The sequence below is a fragment of the Melopsittacus undulatus genome (genome assembly GCF_012275295.1).
Source record: "Melopsittacus undulatus isolate bMelUnd1 chromosome W unlocalized genomic scaffold, bMelUnd1.mat.Z SUPER_W_unloc_3, whole genome shotgun sequence".
NCBI lineage: Eukaryota > Metazoa > Chordata > Aves > Psittaciformes > Psittaculidae > Melopsittacus > Melopsittacus undulatus.
In genome coordinates this window covers 1,091,481-1,116,714 of record NW_022993945.1, presented here as the reverse complement: position 1 = coordinate 1,116,714, position 25,234 = coordinate 1,091,481, and the positions used below count along the sequence as shown (strand labels likewise).

The following is a 25,234-nucleotide window of genomic DNA, read 5'->3' as shown; positions in this document are numbered from 1 at the left end:
TTAAGTAACTATTTGTAAAGCAAGAGTTGTATAAAAAACCTTTAAAATTTTAATATTTGACTATAAAGAGGGGTCAACAGAGCACACCTCTTGCTTGTTTTTTGTGGTATAACCCTGGACAGACTCTCTCGCCACCAAACTTTCCAACGCATCCTGAACTGTGCGTATCTTGTCTGACTGGATATCCAGTTGCAGGGTGAAGAAAGGTTGCAGTGTAGCAGACTCCTTAGAACTTTGCTGGTAAACAACAGACCTATGGAAACAAAAAAGAGAAAATGTAACAGTAATTTTCAACAATATAGAACCTTCAAGTAAGAATGGACTGAAGTCTGCTTTAGCAATTTGATTTATAGTTAATTTAAAGCAACACAAAGGTTAAGCTTAAGTATCAATAACCTGAATCCACTTTACTGCAATTTAAATAATTTTCACATCCACTTAGAGCATGAGTGGGGTCATATTTGTTTTATTTATGCAAGAATTAAACCACTTATTGGATTAGCATCAAAAGTTTAAAGAAAAATACTGACATTTTTGATAATGCAGTTAAAAAGATGTGCCTCTGGATTTTTTGTGTTAAAGAGTTTTAAAATTACGTTTTCCAACAGATCCTTGGAACTGCAAAACACTAGTGGTCATCTAATTATCTGTTCTATTGTAAAAATCACAATTGATTTAGATTCTCCTATAAAAACACACAATGTTTTTAGTAATTTCCCAAAGACCAATTTCACAGCAATTTTAAAATGTTTGCTTTAATCTTGCCATAGGAATATGTAAACCATGCTCCCTCAGGGATTGGCATTTCCCCCCACCCCTTCCTGTGTCCAGACTGTGTCTGTGTATTCCTTTGTACGTAAACTGGAGTCTTTCAGATAACTGGCAGAGTACCTAGGCCATGAGAACATGTTTCCCATTTGGTTTTGATTTTGGTTTGAAGCATGTTCAGTTGCGGTTTTCAAGTGGCCTGGCTTGGTAATCACTGTTTTGTACAATGAGCAGTACACTCCTCAGCCATGTCATTGCACTAAATGGACTCTCCCTGATTTTAATTTTTCTTAACCATCCAATATGGATGAAGAATTTTTTTTTTTCAAAGTAGTGCTTACATTAAAAAGCTCCAGCTGCTACAAAAAAGTGGTTTTATGCAGCCAAAGAAATCATGAATTTCTTATATTGTTATGCTTGTTACAGTGCGTTACAAAGCTTGGTAGTAGCAAGGTGATTAACACAGCTTTCTAATCCATGTAGCCAGGTCATGTATGAAATGTTAACATACAGGTTTAATGCTGTACTGCAAACTCCTATCAAGAGCCCCTTGGACTCAGGCAAAGCCCTGAAGCACCAACAGAAAGGCAACACATCTTTATAGAATCATAGAATCCTTTAGAGGAAAGAGAGCTTATGAAAAACAGTAGCATATTTATTTCAGTTTAACACTTCCTTCTTGGCTATATTTAAGGACAAAAACTTCCACACATGACAAGGACAGTGTTTCAACAAACCAACCTTTCACTGTGTTAAGTCTTGCTGCTTTTAGATATATTTCCAAAACCCTTTTTAAGCTAACCATTATTTAGTGCAATAATCAACAGAAAACAGCTGGAGTTGTTAACATTTTTCAAGTTCATGTATTAAAGATTAAGAATACCAGTAATACTCTAAAAATACAATGTTAAGGAAAAGTTTCATAAAACCCTAAAAAAAATTAGAAATTAAATTGTAACATCTATGCAGAAATTGATTTGATAGCAAAATCTTTGCAGGACTATGACTTTCTAGAACAACATCATTTATTAGAACAATTACAAATTTCAATTGGTCAAGGGAAAAGTCTTCATTTTCAGATGAATAATTACTCTTTGGGTACTGTAAGAACTCTACAGTGAGAATTTCTCAGGAAAACAGGCACTGCCCATTGCTACCCTGCTTCAACGACAACAATGTAATTGAGGTATTTTCTTTTAAAATAACAGTGCATTTGAAGGGAGAAGTTGGTACTACTCATGGAAATATTTAGCAGACTTCTAACTGGCCTGTGAACTAGCTTGCATTTGAAATTCACACAAGCTGAAAGTCAGAGGGATTCCTGCAGGTGGACAAACCAAATCCTGATAGAACTGTGTAATTTCGTGCTTAAAGCATTTAAGTCTCACTTTGCTCAAAGAAGACTTTTTTGCGTTGTTTCAGTTTTGGTTGTTGTTTTTATTTTTTTTTTTAAGTTATCATGCCTAAATAGGCATTTAACAGACAATTAAAGACTCGAGAGGACAGCCTAAAATTTCCCAAGCCAAAAGATGCCAATTCAAATAATTTTCCCTAGCGGCTTTTCCCATTTGATTTTTCCAATTTCAGATGTTTTTGTTTAGTGGAATTCTACCATATTCAATCCTTCCTATCTCCACCCTCAGCCTCCAAGGATGAAGCTTTCCAACATGACATGGGATACTGTTTCTGTGGTAAATTGTGTGACCTGGTTTGGAGGCTAAATAAAGTGGATGTGCTAACAGAAGCCAACAGATGTTAGATTGGACCCTATGGTTATGTTGCTTGCTGCAAGTTTTTGCCTTTTTTCAGTATTACCTTTGCTTTATGTAATTTTCAGTGGACTTCTACAGAAGACAGCATTCTCTTGGTATTAAATTAAAAACTAATGGAATCATGTAGAGATCTAATCAATTCAGACCATGATAAATATACTAAGGGTATTAACAATACCTTGGATATGTTAACATATCAATGTGGAAATTCATCAATACATACAGACATCTTTAGGCAAATTTTTATAGAAAATATCATTTTCCAGCTGTCTGACTCAAATCCCAGAAGAATAATTTCAGTGCACTTCATAGGCAGAAAGCATTAGCCCCATTATTCACACCTCTAGACTGAATACCTAACAAAGGGAGTCAAACACTTAATTGTCTGCCTCCAATTTAAAAATAATTCTTCAAGTCTAGCATTCATGTTTTTGAGTATGTTTTTTGCAAGTGTTTACTTGCTTTCATTTTAAATTACACATTTCTCCAAACAAGTCATAAGGCTTCCTTTACAGAAAATATTCTTTCAGTATCTACTTTCTGCCTTCCTCTGGTATCAGACCTGAACATAAATAATGTCACACATTCTTTTCATTCCTGTAACATTTTGTAGTAATTTCTATTTTTCCAAATTTCTTTGGCCTTTGATATTTATTAACTATTATGCATAACTTTCCTACCTCTGGGAAGCATAACTGTTTAAAACCCCAAAAGTTTACAATTTCTTTATTTTATTTAATTCTTTTACTGACCAGATTTAACATTTAGCAAATCTCATTATGCCTTCATATCCTTATTTACAAAATGAGTCAAGACTCCTCAGAGGTCATAAAAATTAGGCTGTAAAGTTCTTTGGAATTCTTAATACATAAATATACAAAGCACACATATTTCAAACTCCTCTACATATAATTCAGGGTTTTTGTTATGTAAACAGTCTATTCTTTTAAGATACTTTAAAAGATTCAGACTTTACAGTAAGTCACAGAATCATCTGATCACTGATCAATCCTTTGATCATTCTGGTCCATCTTCTGAACTCTCTCTTGTATAACAAATGCTTCATGGTAGAATGTTCATCTTTCCTGGCCTGAACAAACTGCATAACAGTTTCTTCCATCCAACTATCCAATGGTGAAAACTACAGACAGCAAAGCAGAGGAAAAAGTTACCTGTAAAGGCAAAGCAGTCTGTAGTCTCAACTTTTACAGAAAAGTACTATACCTTATATGACCACCAAAAATATCAGTAATTGGAGTCTGAACAAAATCAGCCTGTCGAGTAACTGATGATTTGTTGCGAGGTCCCACTTGCTCCCATTCATCCTCGCTGCCTTCCCCTTGTTCATCTTGCTCCTCTTCTTCATGAACAGTCTGAGCCTCAGAGCCATTGGAAACCAAGAGTTCTTAAAGTGAAGAAGAAAAAAAAGCTGATTTTTGTACAAATAAAACACATACACAGATAAAGAACTTAAAAGGCAAAAAGCCCCAATACAAGTAATTTTCAGAGGATAAAATATTTTCATAGACCATAGATTTGAGAAAGTAAATGAAAACAAGTATATTCCAGGCTCACTCACAGCTGGACACATCCATGTATTAACAGAACGTAGCTCACTGTATGTAAACAGATATAGTTTTCTAGGAAAGTTTGGTATATTTTTAGTAGTAAATTCATGGAGTAGAAAATTAGAAAGTTAAGTGTTATTCTGGAAACATAACTATGCCATTATTAAATACAACTCCTTTTCTGCACAGATATTTTACAGAGAACTCAAGGCTTAGCAAATATCTTCTTTGCAAGTGCCAGAGTCAAGAGGCTATAAACTGTACACAGCTAAAGAACAAAATATGGAATGATCATTTTATATCATAAAAAATTTACCCTACTAAAGAGAAATTGGATAACTAGCAATCTTAATTCTATACTTGGTTAAGACTAATAGTATTTTGTTTAATTTTTAATAGTGGACCCAGATGTAAAGCCACTGTAAAATAAAATGGCATTTTACTCTGCATACAAATTTTAACACTACTTTAAAGAATTTTTTTCTCCAGTTTCATCAAGAAGAATTTTAAAACAATTTCATGTGTTTTATTTTACATTAGATATAAACTAGTCATGATTCCAGAATTTTCCACTTCAAAAAAAGATCTTAACAGTGGTTTTAAAGATCAGTGGAAAAAACACTAATAAATTTTTGAACTACCATGGAGAAAGCTAAAACCCCAGTAAATAACTGACATGGCAGGTATTATAAACGGCAGACAAACGTACCCATGCTTAAGACAAGACTAGTCAACTTAAGTTGCTTAGTTGAGCTCAGTAAAAATTTGTAATACTGAAATGTGTTATTTAGGAACACCAGGTAAATAATTAATTATTATTGTAATTCAGAACATTTACAGAATGATTATGCTTTTCCAAGTACCCAGTAACATTTGAGGTCACTTGCAAATTAGACAGAATGGACTCATTTTACCCTTTGGATAGATTTTAGCAAAAGATTATTTGTTAATGTCCAATTCCCTAAAACACGGCATTCTACCCCTATCTGAACACCTACACAAAACATTACTCTATTACAGAATCACTGCAAAAAGGGAAAATATTTGAAAGAAATTGTTTGCTAAAAAAAAACCCAAAAAATAACCCCACCCCCCCAAAAAAAACCCACCAAAACCAACCAAACAAACAAAAAAACCCACTAACTTTCATTATGTGGAGAAAGAAGTTTCTTTAGGGTCAGCATTTCTTCATGTAGTCCATTGAGGATAAATCCCAAGTACTCTTCAGCATCCTCTTGTCTGCCCTGAATAATTTTTTATTTTCCAATTATTATGACATTTTCATGTTTTCATTTCAACAGTAGGTTCATGACATTGAACATCTACCTTTATCCTATTAATTTAGCTAATTAACTAACTAGTCAGTCCAAGTTGCAAGGTCAAATAATAACCACCCCTCATTTTTAGCCAGGTCAAGAAGAACCAACACATTAACTGGTAACCTTACACAAGCAGTAAGTACACACATAAGCTTGACCTGCATACCAACGTTACCATATTCTTCTTGATACAAATTCAATTTAACATGCGAGTTAGGTGGGGGTTTTTGCTATTCCTTTTCAAAGTAATATTAGAAATTGCTGTCAAACCAAAAGCCAAATCAAAAGATAGCTTGGATTATTAATCTCCTCTTTAAATTGAACTAAATTTGAAATAGTATTTTGAGGTCTCTGTATACTTTCAACCATTCCAAGATGAATCCCAATCAGAAATGAACAACTGTCTGTTTCTTAAATATAAATCCATCGGCATCTTCTTTATAAAGAGATGTTCCATTCCAATAGTTGCTTTTTCATTATTCTGACATATTAAACTGGCAAACTTGTAATTAACATATTCCTATAATTTAAGTCTCAAGACAGTCTAACTTCATTATAATGAACTATCAACCAGCTGATCTTCACAGTATTTAGACAGAGAACCTGACATATGGCTTTACATTTTTTTAAAAACAGTGACTTCCTTACAATGCAATTATAGAAGTCAAAGATTTGGAGGTCACACCTTTTCTGACAGACTTGATTTTATAACTGTCAAAAGTCTATAAACGTATGCAGGTTCAAAGGCAGCTCCTGGTCGGATATCTCTCACAATTTTATCGCCTAAAGCTGCAAGGCAAAAGAGAAGTACATATAAATAACAAGACAAAGGCATAATGTAGAAAATAGTCTACATGTTTCCCTTCACACATCACTAGATTTCTGGAATCCAAAATTATTTTTTACTAAGAGTTTTATAACAATTTTAGCGACTCAAGCTCAGAATTCATAAGATACAACTCTCTTACCTGTAAACTTTTCTTAATTGAAATACATCTTACATCACACTACATAATTAGTCTAGAGTATTAACTCTCTTTTTTTTTTTTACACTCGGCACTCTGAAGATTAACAAGAATATCCCCAGCCACATAAAAGAACTATAGTTCTAATTTTTTTGTATGTTTGTATTCAAAAAACACTTCCTTAAATCTTTTATATCTTTCTAATTCTAATAGATCATTTTTCCTCACTGCAGAAAAAAAACAGCAAAAACCCAGACAAGAAACAGTTTGACAGCATGTTCAACTTAATGGCAATACAAGGCCTCAGAAACTAAATTTGAAAACTACACAAGACAATCAAATGACCTGGAATCATAATGAGTTGCATCAGACAGTAAGATTTGTTTTACAGAAACAAAACCTAAGCAGCAAACCACAGAAATGTCTGAACTGTTTGGAAATCTCTGGAACAACCAGCTCCTTGTGATATTTTCTTATAATGCTACATAGATACATTAAGTCTGTAATACAAGAAATTTGGTTTAGATATTGAAAAAAATGAAACCTACAAGATAAAATTATTTGCATTAAAAAAAAAGTTATATTCCTCACTACATAATCATCATTGATCCTAAATACATATTATCAAGGACTGTACACTTCTAGGGTTTAACACTGAAATAGTGCACAGGATGGAGAGGAATTAAGAGTTATGATAACATGCCCAAAGGCAATCTTTATCTGCTAAAGAGACATATTATGGCCCTATTTAGTTTTAAATAAATACAAGTGTTTAGCATTTAGGAATAATGATAGAATTGAGCAAGTTGATAAGCTAAACAGATAGAAATATGTAAAGAAGGAAGCAAAGTAAAATCCAGTGAATATCAAATGATTTTGTTAGAAAGGGCATGTTCTTAGAAGCTATCCTCACAATTAAGCTAACCTTCAACAAAAAATTATTCTTATTGCACTTGTACATTTTATCTACCAAATAGAAGAAAAAAATAAGGTGCAACATTTATAACTCCTTGACATGATTCACCAGTAAGAAAAAACCTTAACACTGGCAGAAATACAACAGCAAACTTCTCAAGATATGAAGAAACCCCAAAAGTCCAAAGAGCCATGAAGAGGATCAAACACCAGTATTTAAAGGTCTTAATAACATGATTTTAAGACTTTTCTCCCCCTATTCCCACTCACCTTGTTTTGCTTTAGGAGGTACAGGCATATTAGTGAATTCATTCATTAAACGAACACTGAAACAGAATGTAAGGAACAACTAGACATGAGCAGCAAGTTAAGACTAAGAAGTACAAATAATGAAACTAGATCACTGCCAAAAAATAAAATCAAAGAATATCATTATAAAGTCTGAGTAAAGTTCATACATAAAAATTAACCTGATCACTGCTTATGAATCCAAGGTGCTCAATTAGTTATTGCAGCTCTCACTGTTCATTTTTGCATATTAAACACCATTTAAAACTGATATTACTCAGGCAACAGGATCATCCTTGACTAGGCAAGCAATCATAAAATACCAAGGTCACTATAAAAAGAAATGCATCACCAAAACACACACAACAAAAAAGACTTCTGGATACATATCACCTTTCAAGAACTGCAGTAAACAATCATTCATTAGATATTGCTGAATGAGCTTAGATCACAGATTCATTCTATTTTTAACAAGCTACTTACAAACTGTCTATCATTGGTGTTGAGGTACATGGCCGCTGCGATTTTGAAAACATTGGAATGGACTTCATTAAATGATACATTGGAGGACAAGCAACCAAGGCTTGCAGGGTCTATGCAGTAGCATTAAGGAAATATTCAGAGAATGTAATCTGCATATTAACCAAATATTTAATTATATTTAAAATCATATGCAAAGCAAAGCTAGCTCTATTATGTAGACCGATCCAATAACTAAACTGGAACAGATGGATGGACTTTTATCATAATGTTAACTATTAAGAAATTATACTAAAAAACCCCAGCAGTCTTGTAACATGCAGTAATTTCACTGACACTTAATGTCAGAACTTTAAGGGGAAGGAAAAATTTAACCTAGGTGCAGGAGAGGAAAAAATTTTTCATAGGGAAGATTTGATAATAACAAACAATTTGAAAATTGGCAAGTGATAACCTGTAACATGTTTTCTGAAAAGAATGTCAGCAGCCAGCTAACAGGCTTCAAAAATTAAAAGGTGATGACTCCCCCTGTAACCAAAGCAAAGCAAAAATATCCACTGTGATGTGAAACATTCTGCAGTGTAAAGAAGTTTGAAGTAACCAGTAAAACTACAGTGTAAGTTGGGAGGAAATACTTTAAAACCATAAAAATCCATGCTACTTGGTGAGAACAGTGAATACAAGAAATGTATTAGAAAACCTGAGAAGAGAAGAAATTACAAAAAAATACAGCAATCTCAATAGCTAGAGACATATATTAACTTGATCCCTACAGCATGCAAAAATTGAGTTACAAATTCCCATGTAACATTTTAAGACTGAAAAAATGGGAGCTAATACACGAGTGCAGAAATTGGTTATGTAAGATAAAAGCTGAAGTTTAAAGCACAGTTGCTGGTCTGGAAATAGGTTATTAAGTTCTGCAACAATCGGTCTTGAAACTGGTTTTAATATTTTTCTCTAGCAGTACTAGAAATTAAAGTATCCTGTCACCTGCAGTGAGCCACTGCTAACATAGGAGATATAGATATATTAATAAAAAATATTAAAGTATCATAATACAGCACTGAAGAAGGCAGATTTCTGTTACCCAAGGTAAAAGTTATTTTTGCAGGGGAGTACAATTCTAATACATTACGAGTGAGCTAATCTTCCATCCTGCTGCAAAATTATTATTTTAGACACTGCATTTACAGTGATACAATCATGACTGCCTGCTCAACAGAAAAAAAAAGTGATCCACTCACCAAATAGTCAAAACAAAGCATAAGGGTAAAAATAGTTACTTCAAGTACAAAAGAGAAACAACCATGTAAGTTGATGCATAAAGAGCCATGAAATTACTAGAAATTACAAGAAGGATTTCAGTCATGAGAAAGTTCTGAAATATTTTGACAGAGGGAACAAAGTGCAAACAGGATTGTGCAACCAAATGCAAGGGGACTCTGAACACAAGGTTCAGTGATCCAAAACACCCCTGAATTTCTAGACACTACCCTTAAACTCTTTAACCACAGTAGTAGGATACAGAAAGACAAACATTTTATAAAATAACACAGCATTGTGCCAGCTACTAAGAAGGAGAAAAATACCTGTTACAGCTGAACCCAGGACAATAATCCAGAAAAATTATGACAGATACAATATACTAATTTTAAGTGTATTAATTTTTCCCAAGATAAGGATACAGCATTGATGTAGCACCAGTTTCCTTTGTTGATCAGCCCTCGCGGTTGCAAAGACACTGGTTTATGTATTAGTCTTACATTTTCCAGTATTTCTGCAGAATGAGAAACAGTAAAATGAACCTCAACAAAATACACATGCTAGCCATCAAAACAAGTATCTGCTGCTACATTACAAAATAATTCAAATAAATCAACAAGATTCCCAGAAAATTCAGCAAGTAATTTTTACTCCATTTAAACACTGCTCATATTTCAAATCAGACATATTTCTTCAACCAAAGACAGACTGGAATTTAGGTCAGGAGGATGCTGATACAAAAACTAACCATCATAATTTCAGAACTGAGAAAACCTATTTGTTTCTATTTTTCTAAAATCAGATACTTATATTAATATAGATACATATATAGATATAAAATCCAATTAACTGTAATCCCTTGCCACCACTTCTATGTATTCCCCAAATCGCTTTGCTTTGAAGAAAGATGAAGCTGACTCAGCAGTCTGTTTACAAGTTTCAACATACACTATCTTACACCAAAAATATCTTAGTGCAAACAGAACAGGCAGATGTTAACGTTGTCTTCAAAACAGCATGTTTTATTTACCAGTTTAAGATTTCTAAAATCTCTAAGATAACAGACTTACATAATACAATGCCTACTGCTTTCAAAAACTTCAGCAATGGCCCAAGTTTAAAAATTAGAAACCATTGCACATAAATAAGTCTGTCTCAGTTATGAAATGAAGAGCAACAGGGGGAGTTTTTCCAGGAAGTCTGACCTGTTATATAGGTACCTAAATAAAAACTGTTTAAGGAAAATAATGGATCTGGTATGTTTTAAATTTGCAAACTAAGGATAAGAGGCATACAAGACAAAATAAAACCTGCAAATAAACATAGCAATTGTCTACCAATGGCATTATTTATTTTTATAATAAACATGAGGGCCTCTAAAGCCCTTATATGCTATGCTGCACAAACTTAAAAGAGTTTGAGCTGTTCACTAGAAGGACTATCTAAACAGACAAGATAACATGACATAGGTGGAAGAGGCATTAAGCCATAACTAAGCAGAGGAGGCGGCAGAATTGCAAGCAAAATCCATGTCCTTCTACTTCCGAACTCTCTCTTTACCTATAAGATCCCATTTCCTGCTGACACCACCAGTTCTAACCAAATAAAACCATAAAGAAGTTTAAAGCAGTCTTCTATTACATAAAGAACCTGCCACCTGAAAGGGCGGACAGCAAAATGATGTAAAACAGATGTTAGCACCTAGTGCTGATGTAGATAAAAATTCTTGAGTATTCATATAGATGTTACAAATTATAGCTCAAGTATTTCAGAACTTACTGTTAAAGCAGCAGTTTGAAACATGATGTGCACAGACACAATCTTTCTGTTAGTATAACTAAGCACAGTTGAAAATTAGGATTAAAATAATGAAAAAGGTATTTAGTGATATGTCTATTAATAACTTCATGTGAATCACAGAATCCCAAGGGTTGGAAAGGACCTCAAAAGATCATCTAGTCCAACCCCCTTGCAAGAGCAGGGTAACCTAGAGTACATCACACAAGAACTTGTCCAGGCGGGCCTTGAATATCTCCAATGTAGGAGACTCCACAACCACCCTGGGCAACCTGTTCCAGTGCTCTGTCACTCTTACAGTAAAGAAGTTCTTCCTGATGTTCACATGGAACCTCCTATGCTCCAGTTTACACCCATTGCCCCTTGTCCTATCACTGGATATCACTGAAAAAAACCTAACTCCATCATCCTGACACCCACCCTTTACATATTTGTAAACACTGATGAGGTCACCCCTCAGTCTCCTCTTCTCCAAGCTAGAGACCCAGCTCCCTCAGCCTCTCCTCATAAGGGAGGTGTTCCACTCCTTTAATCATCTTTGTGGCTCTGCGCTGGACTCTTTCAAGCAATTCCCTGTCCTTCTTGAACTGAGGGGCCCAGAACTGGACGTAGTATTCCAGATGCAGCCTCACCAAGGCAGAGTGGAGGGGTAGGAGAACCTCTCTTGCCCTACTAACCACACCCTTTCTAATGCACCCTAGGATGCCATTTGCCTTCTTGGCCAAAAGGGCACATTGCTGGCTCATGGTCATCCTTCTATCCACCAGGACCCCCAGGTCCCTTTCCCCTTTCAGCAGGTCAACCCCCAACCTGTACAGGTACATGAGGTTGTTCTTCCCCAGATGCAAGACTCTCCACTAGCCCTTGTTGAATTTCATTAAGTTTCTCCCCACCCAACTCTGCAGCCTGTCCAGGTCTCGCTGAATGGCAACACAGCCTTCTGGTGTGTACTGTATTTTTCCCATTTTTTGTTATAATATTATTAGGACCTTTAGCATCCTCTTGTGGCCATAAACCTGCTTTATAAACAATGTTTATAGCAATTATTAAGTTTTATTTCCTTTAACATAAAGAAATTTTGCTACTTCAGCTATTTCAGCACTGCTACTGCTAAACCCAGGACAGTACAGCAACTTCATTCAATACCACATTTTAATTTCACACCTAACATTTACACAATAACTAAAAATTCTTACAAGCTATCAGAAGAAAAATACACTTAGAACTATGAGAAAATCTACTTAAAATGTGAAAACCTGTTGGAAAGCACACATCACTTATTACAATGAATTGACATTCCCTTTGGTGGATATTGACCGTGGCCTTGATTTGAAAACATCTGAAACAGTATTACCATGTTTAGAAATTTCTGTTGACAAATAGAAAATGTTTTGCCAAGGTTCATTCACAGGGTGATGGTGTTATAAATACCAGTCAAATTAAAAAACAAACCAGAAGGTCATTCCCTAATCAAGTCCAAAGTTTTTTTAACCATTTTAAGACAAACAATGTGGATATGGTCTCCATGCTGAAGAGATACATGTTACAAATTGGTAACTTAACACAGCTTGAGACCATTATTTGGCAAATATTATGTACATTGCTGGGATCTCTCTTCAAACCTGGACAATGCCAGGACAACATTGCTGGATACAAATCTTTTTGATACAAATTAAATTAAGTAAGTTTTGTCTTGTTCACTGCAGTCTTGGGAGAGCAATGAATCACCATCTTCTTTATGAATTTATGTTACTCCAGGAATCTCATCTGACACAAAGTAAATCCAAATTTTCAATGTTTTCCCAAAGAGTATGGATTTCATATCTTACTTCTCTTTTCACTGCCGCACTGTTGCATCTTCCTTGGGAAGTAATGTCTAAAGATGGCATTTCCATCAAGTCCTCAACAGCAACAACAGAATTATATTTATCTTCCATATTTTCCATGTGATTGATGGCTTAGCTTCACGAGTGAAGATTTGGGAAGGGCTTTACCCACACTTACTACAAGCATGATGACCAAGGGCATGTGGGATATGCGAATCTGGTTGAAAAAAGCAGCTTAGGCAATCAGGAAGTGTCCGACCAGGACTGTCATCTCCTGGGGCAATCTTGAGCGACCCATGCCCTAGTCCACCCACATGCAAGGTTGGATCTGCAGCTTCCCATGCGCCTTGTCACCTGCCGTTTCGACCCTCACCTGTCCATACAGACAAGGAAAACTCCTATCTTCAAACCCAGGCAGATGGAGCTCGTCTAGCCTTGTAAGTTCTTCCATCTAAGAGAAGGATTTCCCATGTAAATTGGTATTAACACACACTGGAAAAAAAATTTGCCTTCTTCAGCTTTACTAAGGACACTTATCAATTCCCTAGAACTTCCAGATCCTTTTAATTCTCTAATACTATCACCAAGCAACCATTTGTTCCTTGTACTGTATGCTTCCATTTGATTTCTGTTCTGGTGTATCCTTCCATACTTGCATTTACTGGCTTCCCCTCTAATTTAAAAACATTCCAGATTAGTCAGACCTTAAGTGTTTGTTTTCTTCATCTGAAATTCTGCCTGCTGTAAACAAGCTTTACATGCACTGTTAATTCCATCATCCACAACAAAAACACTGCAAGAAAACATGATTCGGAAAAATCATTTTAGCTTTTCCCACGGAAATTTTTCCTGAAGTTACAAAGAACAGTTAAAAGAATAGCTAGATTTTCTAACCACTTATTTCCCAAGCTTACTTAGAACATTATATAGGGCATTATTAACTATCATAAGGTTAAGCATCAGAGGGTAGTAACTGTGAAATGTGGCAAGTGAAATCAGGTTTTTTGGTTTTATTTTTTTGGGTTTTTTTTTTGTTTTTTTTTTTTTCACAAATACAGACCATTTATAACCTTACTACCCCTCAGAAACAAATTATTATGTTTGTCCTAGCATCTAAAGTAGGCTAAGGTGAATAATTACTATAGTTGTCCCTTTCTAAATGTGCAAGTGTTATATGTGTACTTCTCTACCATTCTGATGTTATCTGCCTTGACTTTTGCCACATAAACATCAATGGTTCATAGTTTGCTTCAGAAGTTGTTTTAACTTGCTCACTGGTGTTGCCAGTGAAGCTTCTTACCAAAGACCTTAGCCACCTGTTAAAATTAACTCTTCAGTTGTTTGGGGTTTTTTTTTGTCAGTAATATTAACATGGAATTTGTCCGGTTTATTTATTTTCTAGTCCTGATCATCTCCTTATCTTGTACAGCTTTTGTTTAAGAAACCACAGATGCTTGCAGGTTGAATCAAGCAATATTAAACTATCATCAAGGTGCCTGTGAATCTTTAATCTACCTTGTAATAGCTGCTGAAATTAAGACACAAAGCAGCAATGTATCTCCTTGTGTCCTGAGCACCCGATCTAAATGAAAACTGTACATAAGAGCCTCAGAGCTCCAACATTAAGTCAGAAGATTTGCTAGCTTTGCTTGTTAAAATCAAGATACTTTAGGTCTGGATTTTACCTGTGTTTAGCACCCTATGGCACTTGTGGTCAAAAATTCTTTCCCATTGGCATGAGTTGAAACTGGTGAATTCCCAGCAAATCCAGTAACAGGATCTCAACTCAGTCACACAGAAAACAAAGAACACAATCAGCAGCTACCTACACAGTGGTGTTAACCTAGGTAGAAGATTTTATATTAAATATGTACAGAACAAAGCAAATGATCTGCCTGGAAATCATAAATTGAAACATAACATTTTTAAGTGTGGGTATATGAACAAAGCACTGATGCACCTACTTTCCAAACAACTGAGAATATTAAAAAAAGAACAGACCATGAAGCCAGTCACCTTTTTCCACAGAGCAAAGCATCTATTACATGGCATTCAAATCTCTAAGTGAACATTTTAGACCATAATCAGTAGCATCTGAATTACAGCAACTGCAGTAATATAACTCCTATCTAAATCTGTGAAAATGAGAAGATTAATTCTTTTTCACTGGTAAAGGATCTACATTCAGATTATTCCTCTGCAAAACCAGCTAGCTAATAGTGAAGGCACAGAAGAAAACTGTCTAAAAATTACACCACTATTTAAATACATTAAAGAGAAAATAAAAAGCTCTGCTCCCACCTGGTGGCAAAAAACAGTACAAAACCAGTAGAAATCTAGAAAATAGAAAGTTGACTTAAATCTGAAGCAACTTGGACAAGATTAAAAAAAATCCAACTTTTTCTTCTATGGCAAGCAATTCTAGCTTTACAGTTGTCATAAAATAGTTTTAACTTAAAATTCATTACCAAATGATTACTTAATATTTTAAGAGAACAACATGCTCTACATGCATTGATTCATACAAACCATAATCACCTGCTTATACATATTTTTTAATAGTCCACTGCGTTTGTGATAACTAAGTGAAAAATACACAAATATAAATTTATTCTGACAGCTTTCCTCTTAAGTAGTGAAACTGTTACTGAGTAAGGAGGGAATGAGAGGCAAGCATATACTTCTGGGTATTCTCTACAGAAATATCCAGGTCAGCTTCTGGTTAGAATAGAAACCTTGAAGCTGTCACACACAAAAGGCCATTGTACTCATACATTAGCTTGTAGCATGACCAGCAGGACTTTGCACAAGCCTTTTCACGTGCAGACTATTTCACACATTTAAAACAATTATTTTTGTTCCAACACTCATGGGTCAGTGACACAAAATGCAACCAACTGGATATTTTTCTTTATGTTTTCTGACTAAATCTGCAAAACATGATCTCACGCACATTCCAGCATTTCTCATTAGAACCACAAATACGACAGGAGCAATTGTCAAAGCCTTTGCATCATGCACTGCCTTCCCTGATGCACCCTCTGAACAGTTCCTTATGGTCCTTAAACAGGCAACAGTTAGCACTGTTTCTAAATAAAATAATATTGTATATAATAGTAAAGGATAATTCTTCAAAATTTGACAGACATGCACCTCAAACAGCATGTTAATAAATAAATAAAATATTTCCTGAATTAGAATTTCCAAAGCAAAACCTATTTAAGCTACTGTACGTGTCCAGGAATTTCAGCTACTTTGGCATAAATACATTAATACTCTTCCCTTCTTGTAATGGAATGCATTAAAAGATTGTAAATACTGGATAATATAATGCACCATTTTCAGAACAAACTTTTCAAATGTATTCTCCACCAGCCTATTTAAAACTCACAGATCACTTAAACAGTTTGACATGTAGCAATAACTTTACAGTATCCAGAATGATGACATGGTAATGTCTCTTTGGGATGTTTACTTGGGGATACAAAACTAGCTTTAAATTACATCTTTCATGCAGTGTTTGAACAGACATCTTACTAAGAACATTAACAGAGGAATTTTCTCTATTGATATTATACACTCCTGCTTACAGAGTTAATACCCTTCTACTGTAACATCCATTCGTGTGCATTAACTATACCTGCAATCTTTACGGCTACAGGATCCTCCGAGACTGGAATAGGTCCCTCTTTGACTTCAACCTGTTTTTCAGGGACCAAAGTAGATGTGGCAGGAGGGGTATACTTAGTCTCAACATAGACCACAGATGTGGAAGCAGAGGGCTTGGAACTGTGAAAAAGACTAGCCCACGATTTTGCAGGCGGATTAATAGGGACTGATCCTGCAACCAGGACTGTTGCCTCAGTAGTAGGTGAAGCTTCCTCAGGCTTAGCTTGGTCTGAGTCAGTGTTTTCCACAGCATGCAATTCTACCCCACTGGCAGCTGTGCCCTCAACAGAGGATTCAAGTGTTTGTCCATTAGTAACACCAAGATTTTCAGTAGTATCTGCACCAGCATAAGACTGTACAATAACTGTCCTTAAAGGGCTATTGCTGCCAGTCTCTGAGGGGATGCAAAACTGTTCAGAATTAGTAACACAGCATATCTCAGGCTGCCCTGCAGTTCTGGTATTGTCTAGTGCACTAGAAACAGAATTATCAGAGATAGCTTCATTAATGAAGTCCACAGAGTTGTCTGGGCTGTTGAAAGTCCTTGGTGTGGCCAGTGAAGGTATGTCTCCCATCAGTTCTGTATCCTCTGTGCTTATACTGTTTAGTCCTGAGGAATTTGCATGGCCATTTACAAGAGCTTCTGTGGGAGTAATGCCATCACTGACATCTTCCAAGTAACTGTAATATCCAGGTGGTCTTTTTTTCTTCTTTTTACGCTCCCTTTGTCCAAGACCATCACTTTCAGTGTTAGAACCACTGTCCAAAGCAAGGTTTGGATCAGTGAACTGGCAGTCAATGGAGTTGTAGTTTGTTTCATCATCATCAGGGGTTTTCTGAGCAGGTGCACAACCGAGAATGAATTCTGGAGCCTGAGGATTCAGAGTACTTGAAATACTGTAATCTATGTTATTTAGTACAGATGACTGTGTCTCAATAACCTCATTAACACCAAATTCAATTCTCTGGTACTCTTTCCCTGGACAAGAGAAAGGAAAACTGAATTAATGAATGACACCTAATAAAAAAAAACCTACAAAAATCAAGAAAACAACCCCATATTTTCCTATATCTCAGAAAACAAACTACATTCCCTCAAATTAAAATAATTCTTACTCTCTATCTCAATCCTGAAGACTATTTCAAAACATAATTTTGTTAAAGATAACAGAGTATGATTCAGATTTTCTTAAACAGGGTATGCAATTTCCCAAACCACTGCACAATTCCTGCATATAACTAACACCTATTAAATTCACCCACAAAGAAAAACTATTAAGGCCCAATGACTCTAGCAATAATCTGTATTAATTACTGGATAACTGTGTATAAAATGCGGTGCAATGCTGTAACTTCCCACTTTTTTTAAAGCCAGTCTTTTCCACTGACAATTACAAAATCCAAGCCTTAACCTGTTAAACTTTTAAAAATAATTTCCACATGTGGAGTTTGGTGTTGGGGTGGTGCGGTTTGGTTTTCTTGGTGTATAAAGATTCATCATAATCCTTAATAACTGAAAAAGTTTTCATTAATTGTATGGAAACAAGGCAATTACATCTTTTGAAACTCTAGGCTAAAAAAAAAATATGAACAGGTTTGGGATTTTTTTTGTTTGGTTTTTTGGTTTTTTTTCTTATTTATTTATCTACCTTGGAACTTTGATATGCTCTTTACAGAAAGGCTAAGAAATATCCTCCTGGCAGGCTACAGTACCACAAAATACTGTCAGTCACAAAGTACTGCAATTTCATGGAACTTAGTTTCATAATGCATGTGTGGTAACTAACAACACTGAATACTTCAGTTACAGAAATTTTCATAGCTATCAAATAAAGAGAGAAAATTGGTGAAACTGAGTCTCAGAATGTTAAAGGTAAGCTCATGTTTTAGTGTTAGAAAAGGGTGAAATTTTATGTTAAAAATAATTATATTTGAAAGTTTGTAAATCAATAGAAGGCCTTTATATATTGTAATTTTGCTGTTCTGTACCTTAGTTAATTGTTTTGTACCTTAGTTGTAACTTTGCTGTTCTGTACCTTAGTTGTAATTTAGGCATGGGTGGATTTAAGAAAGTATTGTAAAACCTTATCCAAGCAGAACATGCAGACTGACCAGAGGCAGCCAAGTGAAAACAAGAGAATACTAGCATCCACATAATGGTTGGGGCCTGTCCAAAGAACGGACAGGTGAAAAGGACAAAGAGCGCGATGTGACGAGGTCAAAGCCAGATTTGGGCAAGTGCCCCTGGTTTCCCAGCACTGCAATAAAGCACCTCATATAACCATTCCAGTGATTATGTGTACATTCTCATGCTAACATTTTGACGACCCAGATGGGACCTTGCGGGCATTGCTGAGGCGGATCACGTCTTGAACCAGCTCCAGCCGGTACCAAGAGATTCTCGGGGAGTTATCAGCCGCAACCGACCTCCACTGCTCACAACGGACCTCTGACACAGTAAGAAAGGTGCTTTTAAGTTGTTTAATTTAGTAATGGTACCAATTGTAGTAATGTATGGTATACCGACTTCTGGTGAAGTCTGGTCTGGTAAAGCCTGCCAGTTAGACGTGGCGAAAGCTGCGCCTGGTTGGGCTAGGGAGCTCCCGGGGAAAAGCCTAGGCACCGTCCGTTAGACAGTGGCGAAAGCCCTGCAGGTTTGGCAAATCTGGTCTGGTAATGCTGCAGAGACAGCATTTGGGTGCCATCTGTTAGACAGTGGCGTAAGCCCTGCAGGTTCAGCGAAGTAACTTAGTAAAGGAACTTGTTTCTGTAGAAATTAATTTGTAGTGTAAAGGAACCCGTTTCCTTAGGAATTAACTTGTGGTGTAAAGGAACTTGTTTCCTTAGGAATTTCTTTGTACTCACAAAATGCTGTCAATTCCCAAATCATCTCCGTTAGGCTGTCTTTTAAGCCATTGGAAGGAAGGGCGGTTTGGGCAAACTATGGGGAAAAGTAAGTTGATTGATTATTGTAATATTTGGTGGACACAATATGAATTGGAAGATCAAGAAAAATGGCCTGAAAATGGAACTCTACATTATAATACCATATTGCAACTAATATTGTTTTGTAAAGAGAAGGAAAATGGGATGAAGTGCCATATGTAGATCTTTTCAAGTTAAGAAATAATGAGAAGTGGCAAAAATCCTGTGGAATCAAGGTTGTTAAAACTAATACAAATGAACAATGTAAGGGATGTGTTACTGAGAAAAAGCGTATTGGGTGTTTTGCTTTAGAAAACAGTTTGCAGCACCAGAAGGATGACGAAAACCTTGATTTGACAGTGGCTCCGTCAGCCCACCGGTAACAAATGAAGAAAGGGGGGAGGAGGACAATAGCAATAGTGATCTCAAGAGTGAGAGTGGTCACGGATGTAAGGGTGGACAGAATGCAGATCTCCCTGCCACTCCAGTCTCGCACCAAACTCGTCAAAGGGGAGGACGAGAGAGAAATGGTATTGCAGACTGCAAAGGGTTAATGCAAAACTGCAGTTACCGGCAGGTATTTGTTGCTGCTGCTGAGCAGGCCAGCGTTTGTAGCTGCATAAAGCAGGGTGAGCGACTTTGGGAAGGGAAAAAAAAAAAGAAAAAACAGAGACAGAATTATGAGTTCGGTAGCCATGTTCAGAAGAAGTCGCCCTCCAATTCGACTCCCAGTGCTCCACTGGTGGAACTGCCAGGATGGACTCTGCAGCCGAAGATTGGAAAACAAAACAAAACAAAAACAAACCTCTCAATTTATTGAAGTATTGGGGCAGTTTATAACCTGGGGGTGAATCCAAGACTTGGAGGAACAGATCGGTTGAAACAAGAACTGCTAGCTGAAAAAACGAGAGGGGAAATGCTACCACAAGCTTTATCAGCCGTCACCTAAGCTGCATCAGGGTGGCAGAGAAAGGAAAAAAAGGTGGGTAATTGTACAGCAAAACCCTTTGACTGTTAAAAGTGTGCAGCTTACTTCTGCAGCTGCTTCACATTCTTTTCGCATCAGAATGCTTCTGCTTTAAGGAATCACTTTAACCTGTCTATTTCTCAAGAACTGATAACCTTGGGAGAGGGGGTATATTTGTGTCTTCCTACCCACAGGTCCATGGTGGCTGCCTGCAAAGTTTGTCAAGCCTTGCCATGAGCTGGACAGATGAGTGGAAGAACTCGATGCCTCAGCTACAGGAGCTGGCTGTGAATACCCCAAGCAAAATGAGATAGAGGAAGAGAAAAACGAATGATTGCAAACATCACTTGGGGGTAACTGAAAAGTAACAACTTGAATATGTGTGCTTGTAAATTATTAGAGGTTGTGATTTTGTATAAAACCACCTATATTTACTAGCCAGTTGCTAATAAGAAACTATACTTTCTATAGTATGGATTTATCACTTGTAAAAGAGATGTTAGAGCATGCAAATTTGCAGCAGCTGCTAGAAAATGGTAAAGCAAAAGCTAGAAAGATTCTAATACGTGGTAGTGTTATAAAGCAGGTGATGGAACAAATTAAGAGGGTGGGAGTACTCCACTGGTAAGAAATTTCTTTGGCTATTCACTCACTGCCATCAGCATCTTCAACATGGTGATGCACTCTGTAATAGTTACTCTGCTAATGTAAATCTGTGTGTTCTTTGCTGTAGTAGTGACTTGTTACTGGATAAAGCAGGTGAAGGGCTGCATTGACAACAGGGTGCAAGGACTGAGGTTCATCAAACGCCTGCTACCACAGTCAAGGGCAAGATTGGGTTGGCCCCTGTGTTTGCCAAGAAGAACCTTTAGCTCTGCTGCTGGCTGCAACCCAGCAGGCATGGAGCGGTGGGGACACATGCTATGCCAGACCTTGATGTGAGGGATGGCCTCCCCTGTTATCAGAGAGCCATCCACGAGAAAAAGGGCAGGCCCAGCAGCCTGTACTTGGCATATGTAGGAAATAGGACCTACTAAATTTTTTTAAATTTGTCTAGTTTGGATTCTCTTTCCGCAATATAGCAATTGTGACATCTGAGAATAATAACGTTTTCACTTCCAGAAATTAACAAAACAATTGCTTGTCAGGAAAAAGATAAAAATATAACGGTGACAGAATATCAAAAAGAAGGTCTTCTCGGGGACCCTGCACTTTTGGTATCAAAGTCATTATGCAAAAAAATTAAATTCTCAGTTTACCTCTATAAGAGGAGAATTTGAACGATGTATTTATGATAAAGAAATTAAGGTAAACAGACAAGTAAAAAATTCAAAACAAAATTGGGACACAGTTTAGTCAATGAGTATTCTGCAGAAATTCCAGTATATTAGAAACACACCTTGGTGTTTTAAATGGACAGGGAAACAAAATGCAACAGGAGACATAAATACCTTGCTGTCCATGGATAAGGTTAGTCGAGATATTATCAGAAATATGCCCTGGTAGAATTGTACAAAATTTTGGATTGTGATACTGACCCTGAAAAGATTACAATACTCACAGTTAAGATTGCTTTAATGTCCGGCTGTGCATGTTGGGGACTAAAAATCGGAGGAGAAACAACTAACATCCCAGATAATTATATAGGCTGTAGGTATTCAGCAGTGCATAGTATGGGACATTTTGTCTGGGCAGCTAGTGATGGAACCTGGACTACCCATCTATCCATGGAAGGTCCAGCTAAAGAAATTACTCTGGGACTACCTACTCTTTGTCCAATTTGGAAGAAATTACCATTTAAAGGCAAATTGGAAACCCTGAAAATTAGAACAAGAAGAGATATAAATGATGATGAAGACACTTGGCAGGAACCCTCCACGGGTGTTAAAGTAGGATGGGCTTTAGAATCCCTATTTGCCCAAGTGGCAGCATATCGAAACAGAGAAATGATTGACAAGTTGATTGGTCAAACGGAAAGATTAGCTAGAATAACGAAGAAGGGATTCAGAGATTTAAATTTGCAAATACAGGCGACAACCAAAATGACCTTGCAGAACAGCATGGCATTAGACATGTTGTTACTTAAAGAGCATGGTGTCTGTGGATATTAAAAGACAGAGTGGACCATTGCTGCGTTCACATTCCCAATGTGACTGCAGGTACAGAGCATGATATTTCCCAGCTGACCAAAATTGAACAAGAAGCACAAAAGGAAAAGGAAAATAGTGAAGAAAATTGGATTGGAGCATTATTTGACAGTTTGGGCCTTCATCTTACTGGATGGGTTCGTTCCCTCATACAAACTGTAATCATGATATTAATTGTGTTTTTGATTATATATCTGATGTATTTCTGTATCCGAAGGAAAATAGCCCGCAGCAGTGCATGAACCCATCGAATTATAGAAACAGTAACGAGAGAGTATCCAAAATACCCAACACCCTCGCCTACCTATAAGGAGACAGCTACATAAGTTCAAAGAAGTGAAAATACTTGCTGAAGATGAAGTATTTTCAAAGGGGGGAAATGTTAGAAAATGATGAAATTTTATGTTAAAAATAATTATATTTGAAAGTTTGTAAATCAATAGAAGGCCTTTATATATTGTAATTTTGCTGTTCTGTACCTTAGTTAATAGTTTTATACCTTAGTTGTAACTTTGCTGTTCTGTACCTTAGTTGTAATTTAGGCATGGGTGGATTTAAGAAAGTATTGTAAAACCTTATCCAAGCAGAACATGCAGACTGACCAGAGGCAGCCAAGTGAAAACAAGAGAATGCTGGCATCCACATAATGGTTGGGGCCTGTCCAAAGAACGGACAGGTGAAAAGGACAAAGCGAGGAAGACTTCTTACTTCATCTGAGGAAGACTCCTTACTTCATCAGGACGACCACCAGAGGGCGGCTGTGCAAGCGCAAAAGAGGCTGATGTCGTAATAGATTGATGAGGCAATCAATCCCTGATGTATACGTATTAGTTAAGGTAGCAATTTAGGTTGAATATGCATTAATTGCGAAACTTTTGATGTATAAATTGCGAGCGCGATGTGACGAGGTCAAAGCCAGATTTGGGAGAGCGCCCCTGGTTTCCCAGGGCTGCAATAAAGCACCTCATATAACCATTCCAGTGGTTATGTGTATATTCTTATGCTAACATTAGTACTTATAAGTTTTGTAGGTCTTTCAAGGATATGTATGTTACTGTCTCAAAAGACACTAATTTTAGTATTTTCTGTTTCTTCAAAGACAAGGGAGCTAAAAAAAAACATTTCAGAGTTAAAACTCTGACTAGACTGTTACTAGAGAACCAAACAACACAAAATACTATTTCCAAAAGCAGTGTAAGTTCATGCACTGCTAAACTGTAAGGATTTTGTGCAGCTTACATTATGTATGACACATCAGTACATGCATACTTCCAAGTATACCACTATATTTTGGCTTGTTTAAAAAAAAAAAAAAAAAAAAACCAAAACCAAACAAACAGAAAAAAAACCAAACAAAAAAAAACCACCACCACCACAACAACAAAAAAAGCAAGCAACAGAGTTCAGGGGGGGCTGGGGGAGAAGGTTATTTGCACACCTAAGGAAATAATCACATGGGAGCACAGAGGCTAGTGGAGAATGTTCTGACAGATAACTGTCAATGTAAGTATTTTGAAACACTCCAGATACTTTCTAGGAAAGTCTGCTGATGAAAATTTTAGCTTTAGGAAAAAAAAAAACCAACAAAAAACCAATCTACAGAATACATATTTAACAAACATTGCGTGTTGAGGCCTGACTTACACATGCAATACCAACGTATTATGAATTAATAAACAAAGATATACATATAATACAGTGTTAATTACTTTTCTGTTTTGATCTTTTAACTGAGTAGTAAACACATTTCACTTATCAATTTCAATTCTGCTGCCAGTCAGGCTGAAGGAAACAAACAAAAAGGATGAAGAAAAACTCTCCATACCCATCTGATTTCTCTAAATCATGTTAACAAGAGCCTAAATTTCAAGTTTTCTTCACCTCTCCACTACACTCATCAGAAATCATTCTATAACACCGTGCCTGTCAATCCACCATTCAGCAAGTACTTCTACAGTCAGTGACTTGCTATCACCAACCAGAAAAGAGGGCTTAAATTTCTTTTCATAAAGATCAGCAGCCTAGAGGCAGGGAGGTGGAAAGCTACTGCCTGATACCCACTGAAGAGGGAAGGTCTGGGAGATCTCAGGCATCACCTAGCTGGTTAGCAGCAGCACTAACTGGCTATCAGCCCTGTCAGCACACACAACTCAAAACCAACCACAGCTTCATCTGCTTGCAAATGCAGTGCACAGGGTTTTAAGAGATATAGGACACAAGTCCACAACAAAACTACTCCTCATTAGTTCTTCTGCCTATGGACCAACTTATTAGTTCAAGCATGAATCAAAAGCTAGTTCTTTACCCTTTGTTACAATAGTACAAAGCACAAGGACAACTCGCAACTCCTGGTATTCCTCCAGGCATGATAAGAATGAACTATTAGGCACATTTCAAATCTCTACCAGTTAAAAAAAAATCTGTGATTTCTGCTTCTTTTCCAAAACCGCAGTTAAAAAAAAATGCTTTGAAACAAAAACCGCGGTAAGTCTACCACAGCCAAAAGTCAAAGTGTTCACTTCTGCACTCCTCTCCTGCTCCTCTCCAGCAACCTTCCAGCTC

General features: G+C 36.5%; 1 protein-coding gene across 1 annotated transcript in view; it reads right to left on the bottom strand.

Annotated features, from left to right (window-relative positions):
* LOC117438249 (ubiquitin carboxyl-terminal hydrolase 10-like) overlaps nucleotides 1–25,234 on the bottom strand; it is a 51,995-nt gene that overhangs the window by 7,552 nt on the left and 19,209 nt on the right. The window contains exons 4-11 of the mRNA XM_034073768.1: nucleotides 16,605–17,612; nucleotides 9,764–9,855; nucleotides 8,079–8,188; nucleotides 7,578–7,633; nucleotides 6,113–6,216; nucleotides 5,253–5,352; nucleotides 3,765–3,945; nucleotides 88–253 (exon numbers count right to left, since the gene is read on the bottom strand). Of these exons, the coding sequence (XP_033929659.1) occupies nucleotides 88–253; nucleotides 3,765–3,945; nucleotides 5,253–5,352; nucleotides 6,113–6,216; nucleotides 7,578–7,633; nucleotides 8,079–8,188; nucleotides 9,764–9,855; nucleotides 16,605–17,612 (1,817 nt within the window). The remainder of the gene's footprint in view (nucleotides 1–87; nucleotides 254–3,764; nucleotides 3,946–5,252; nucleotides 5,353–6,112; nucleotides 6,217–7,577; nucleotides 7,634–8,078; nucleotides 8,189–9,763; nucleotides 9,856–16,604; nucleotides 17,613–25,234) is intronic.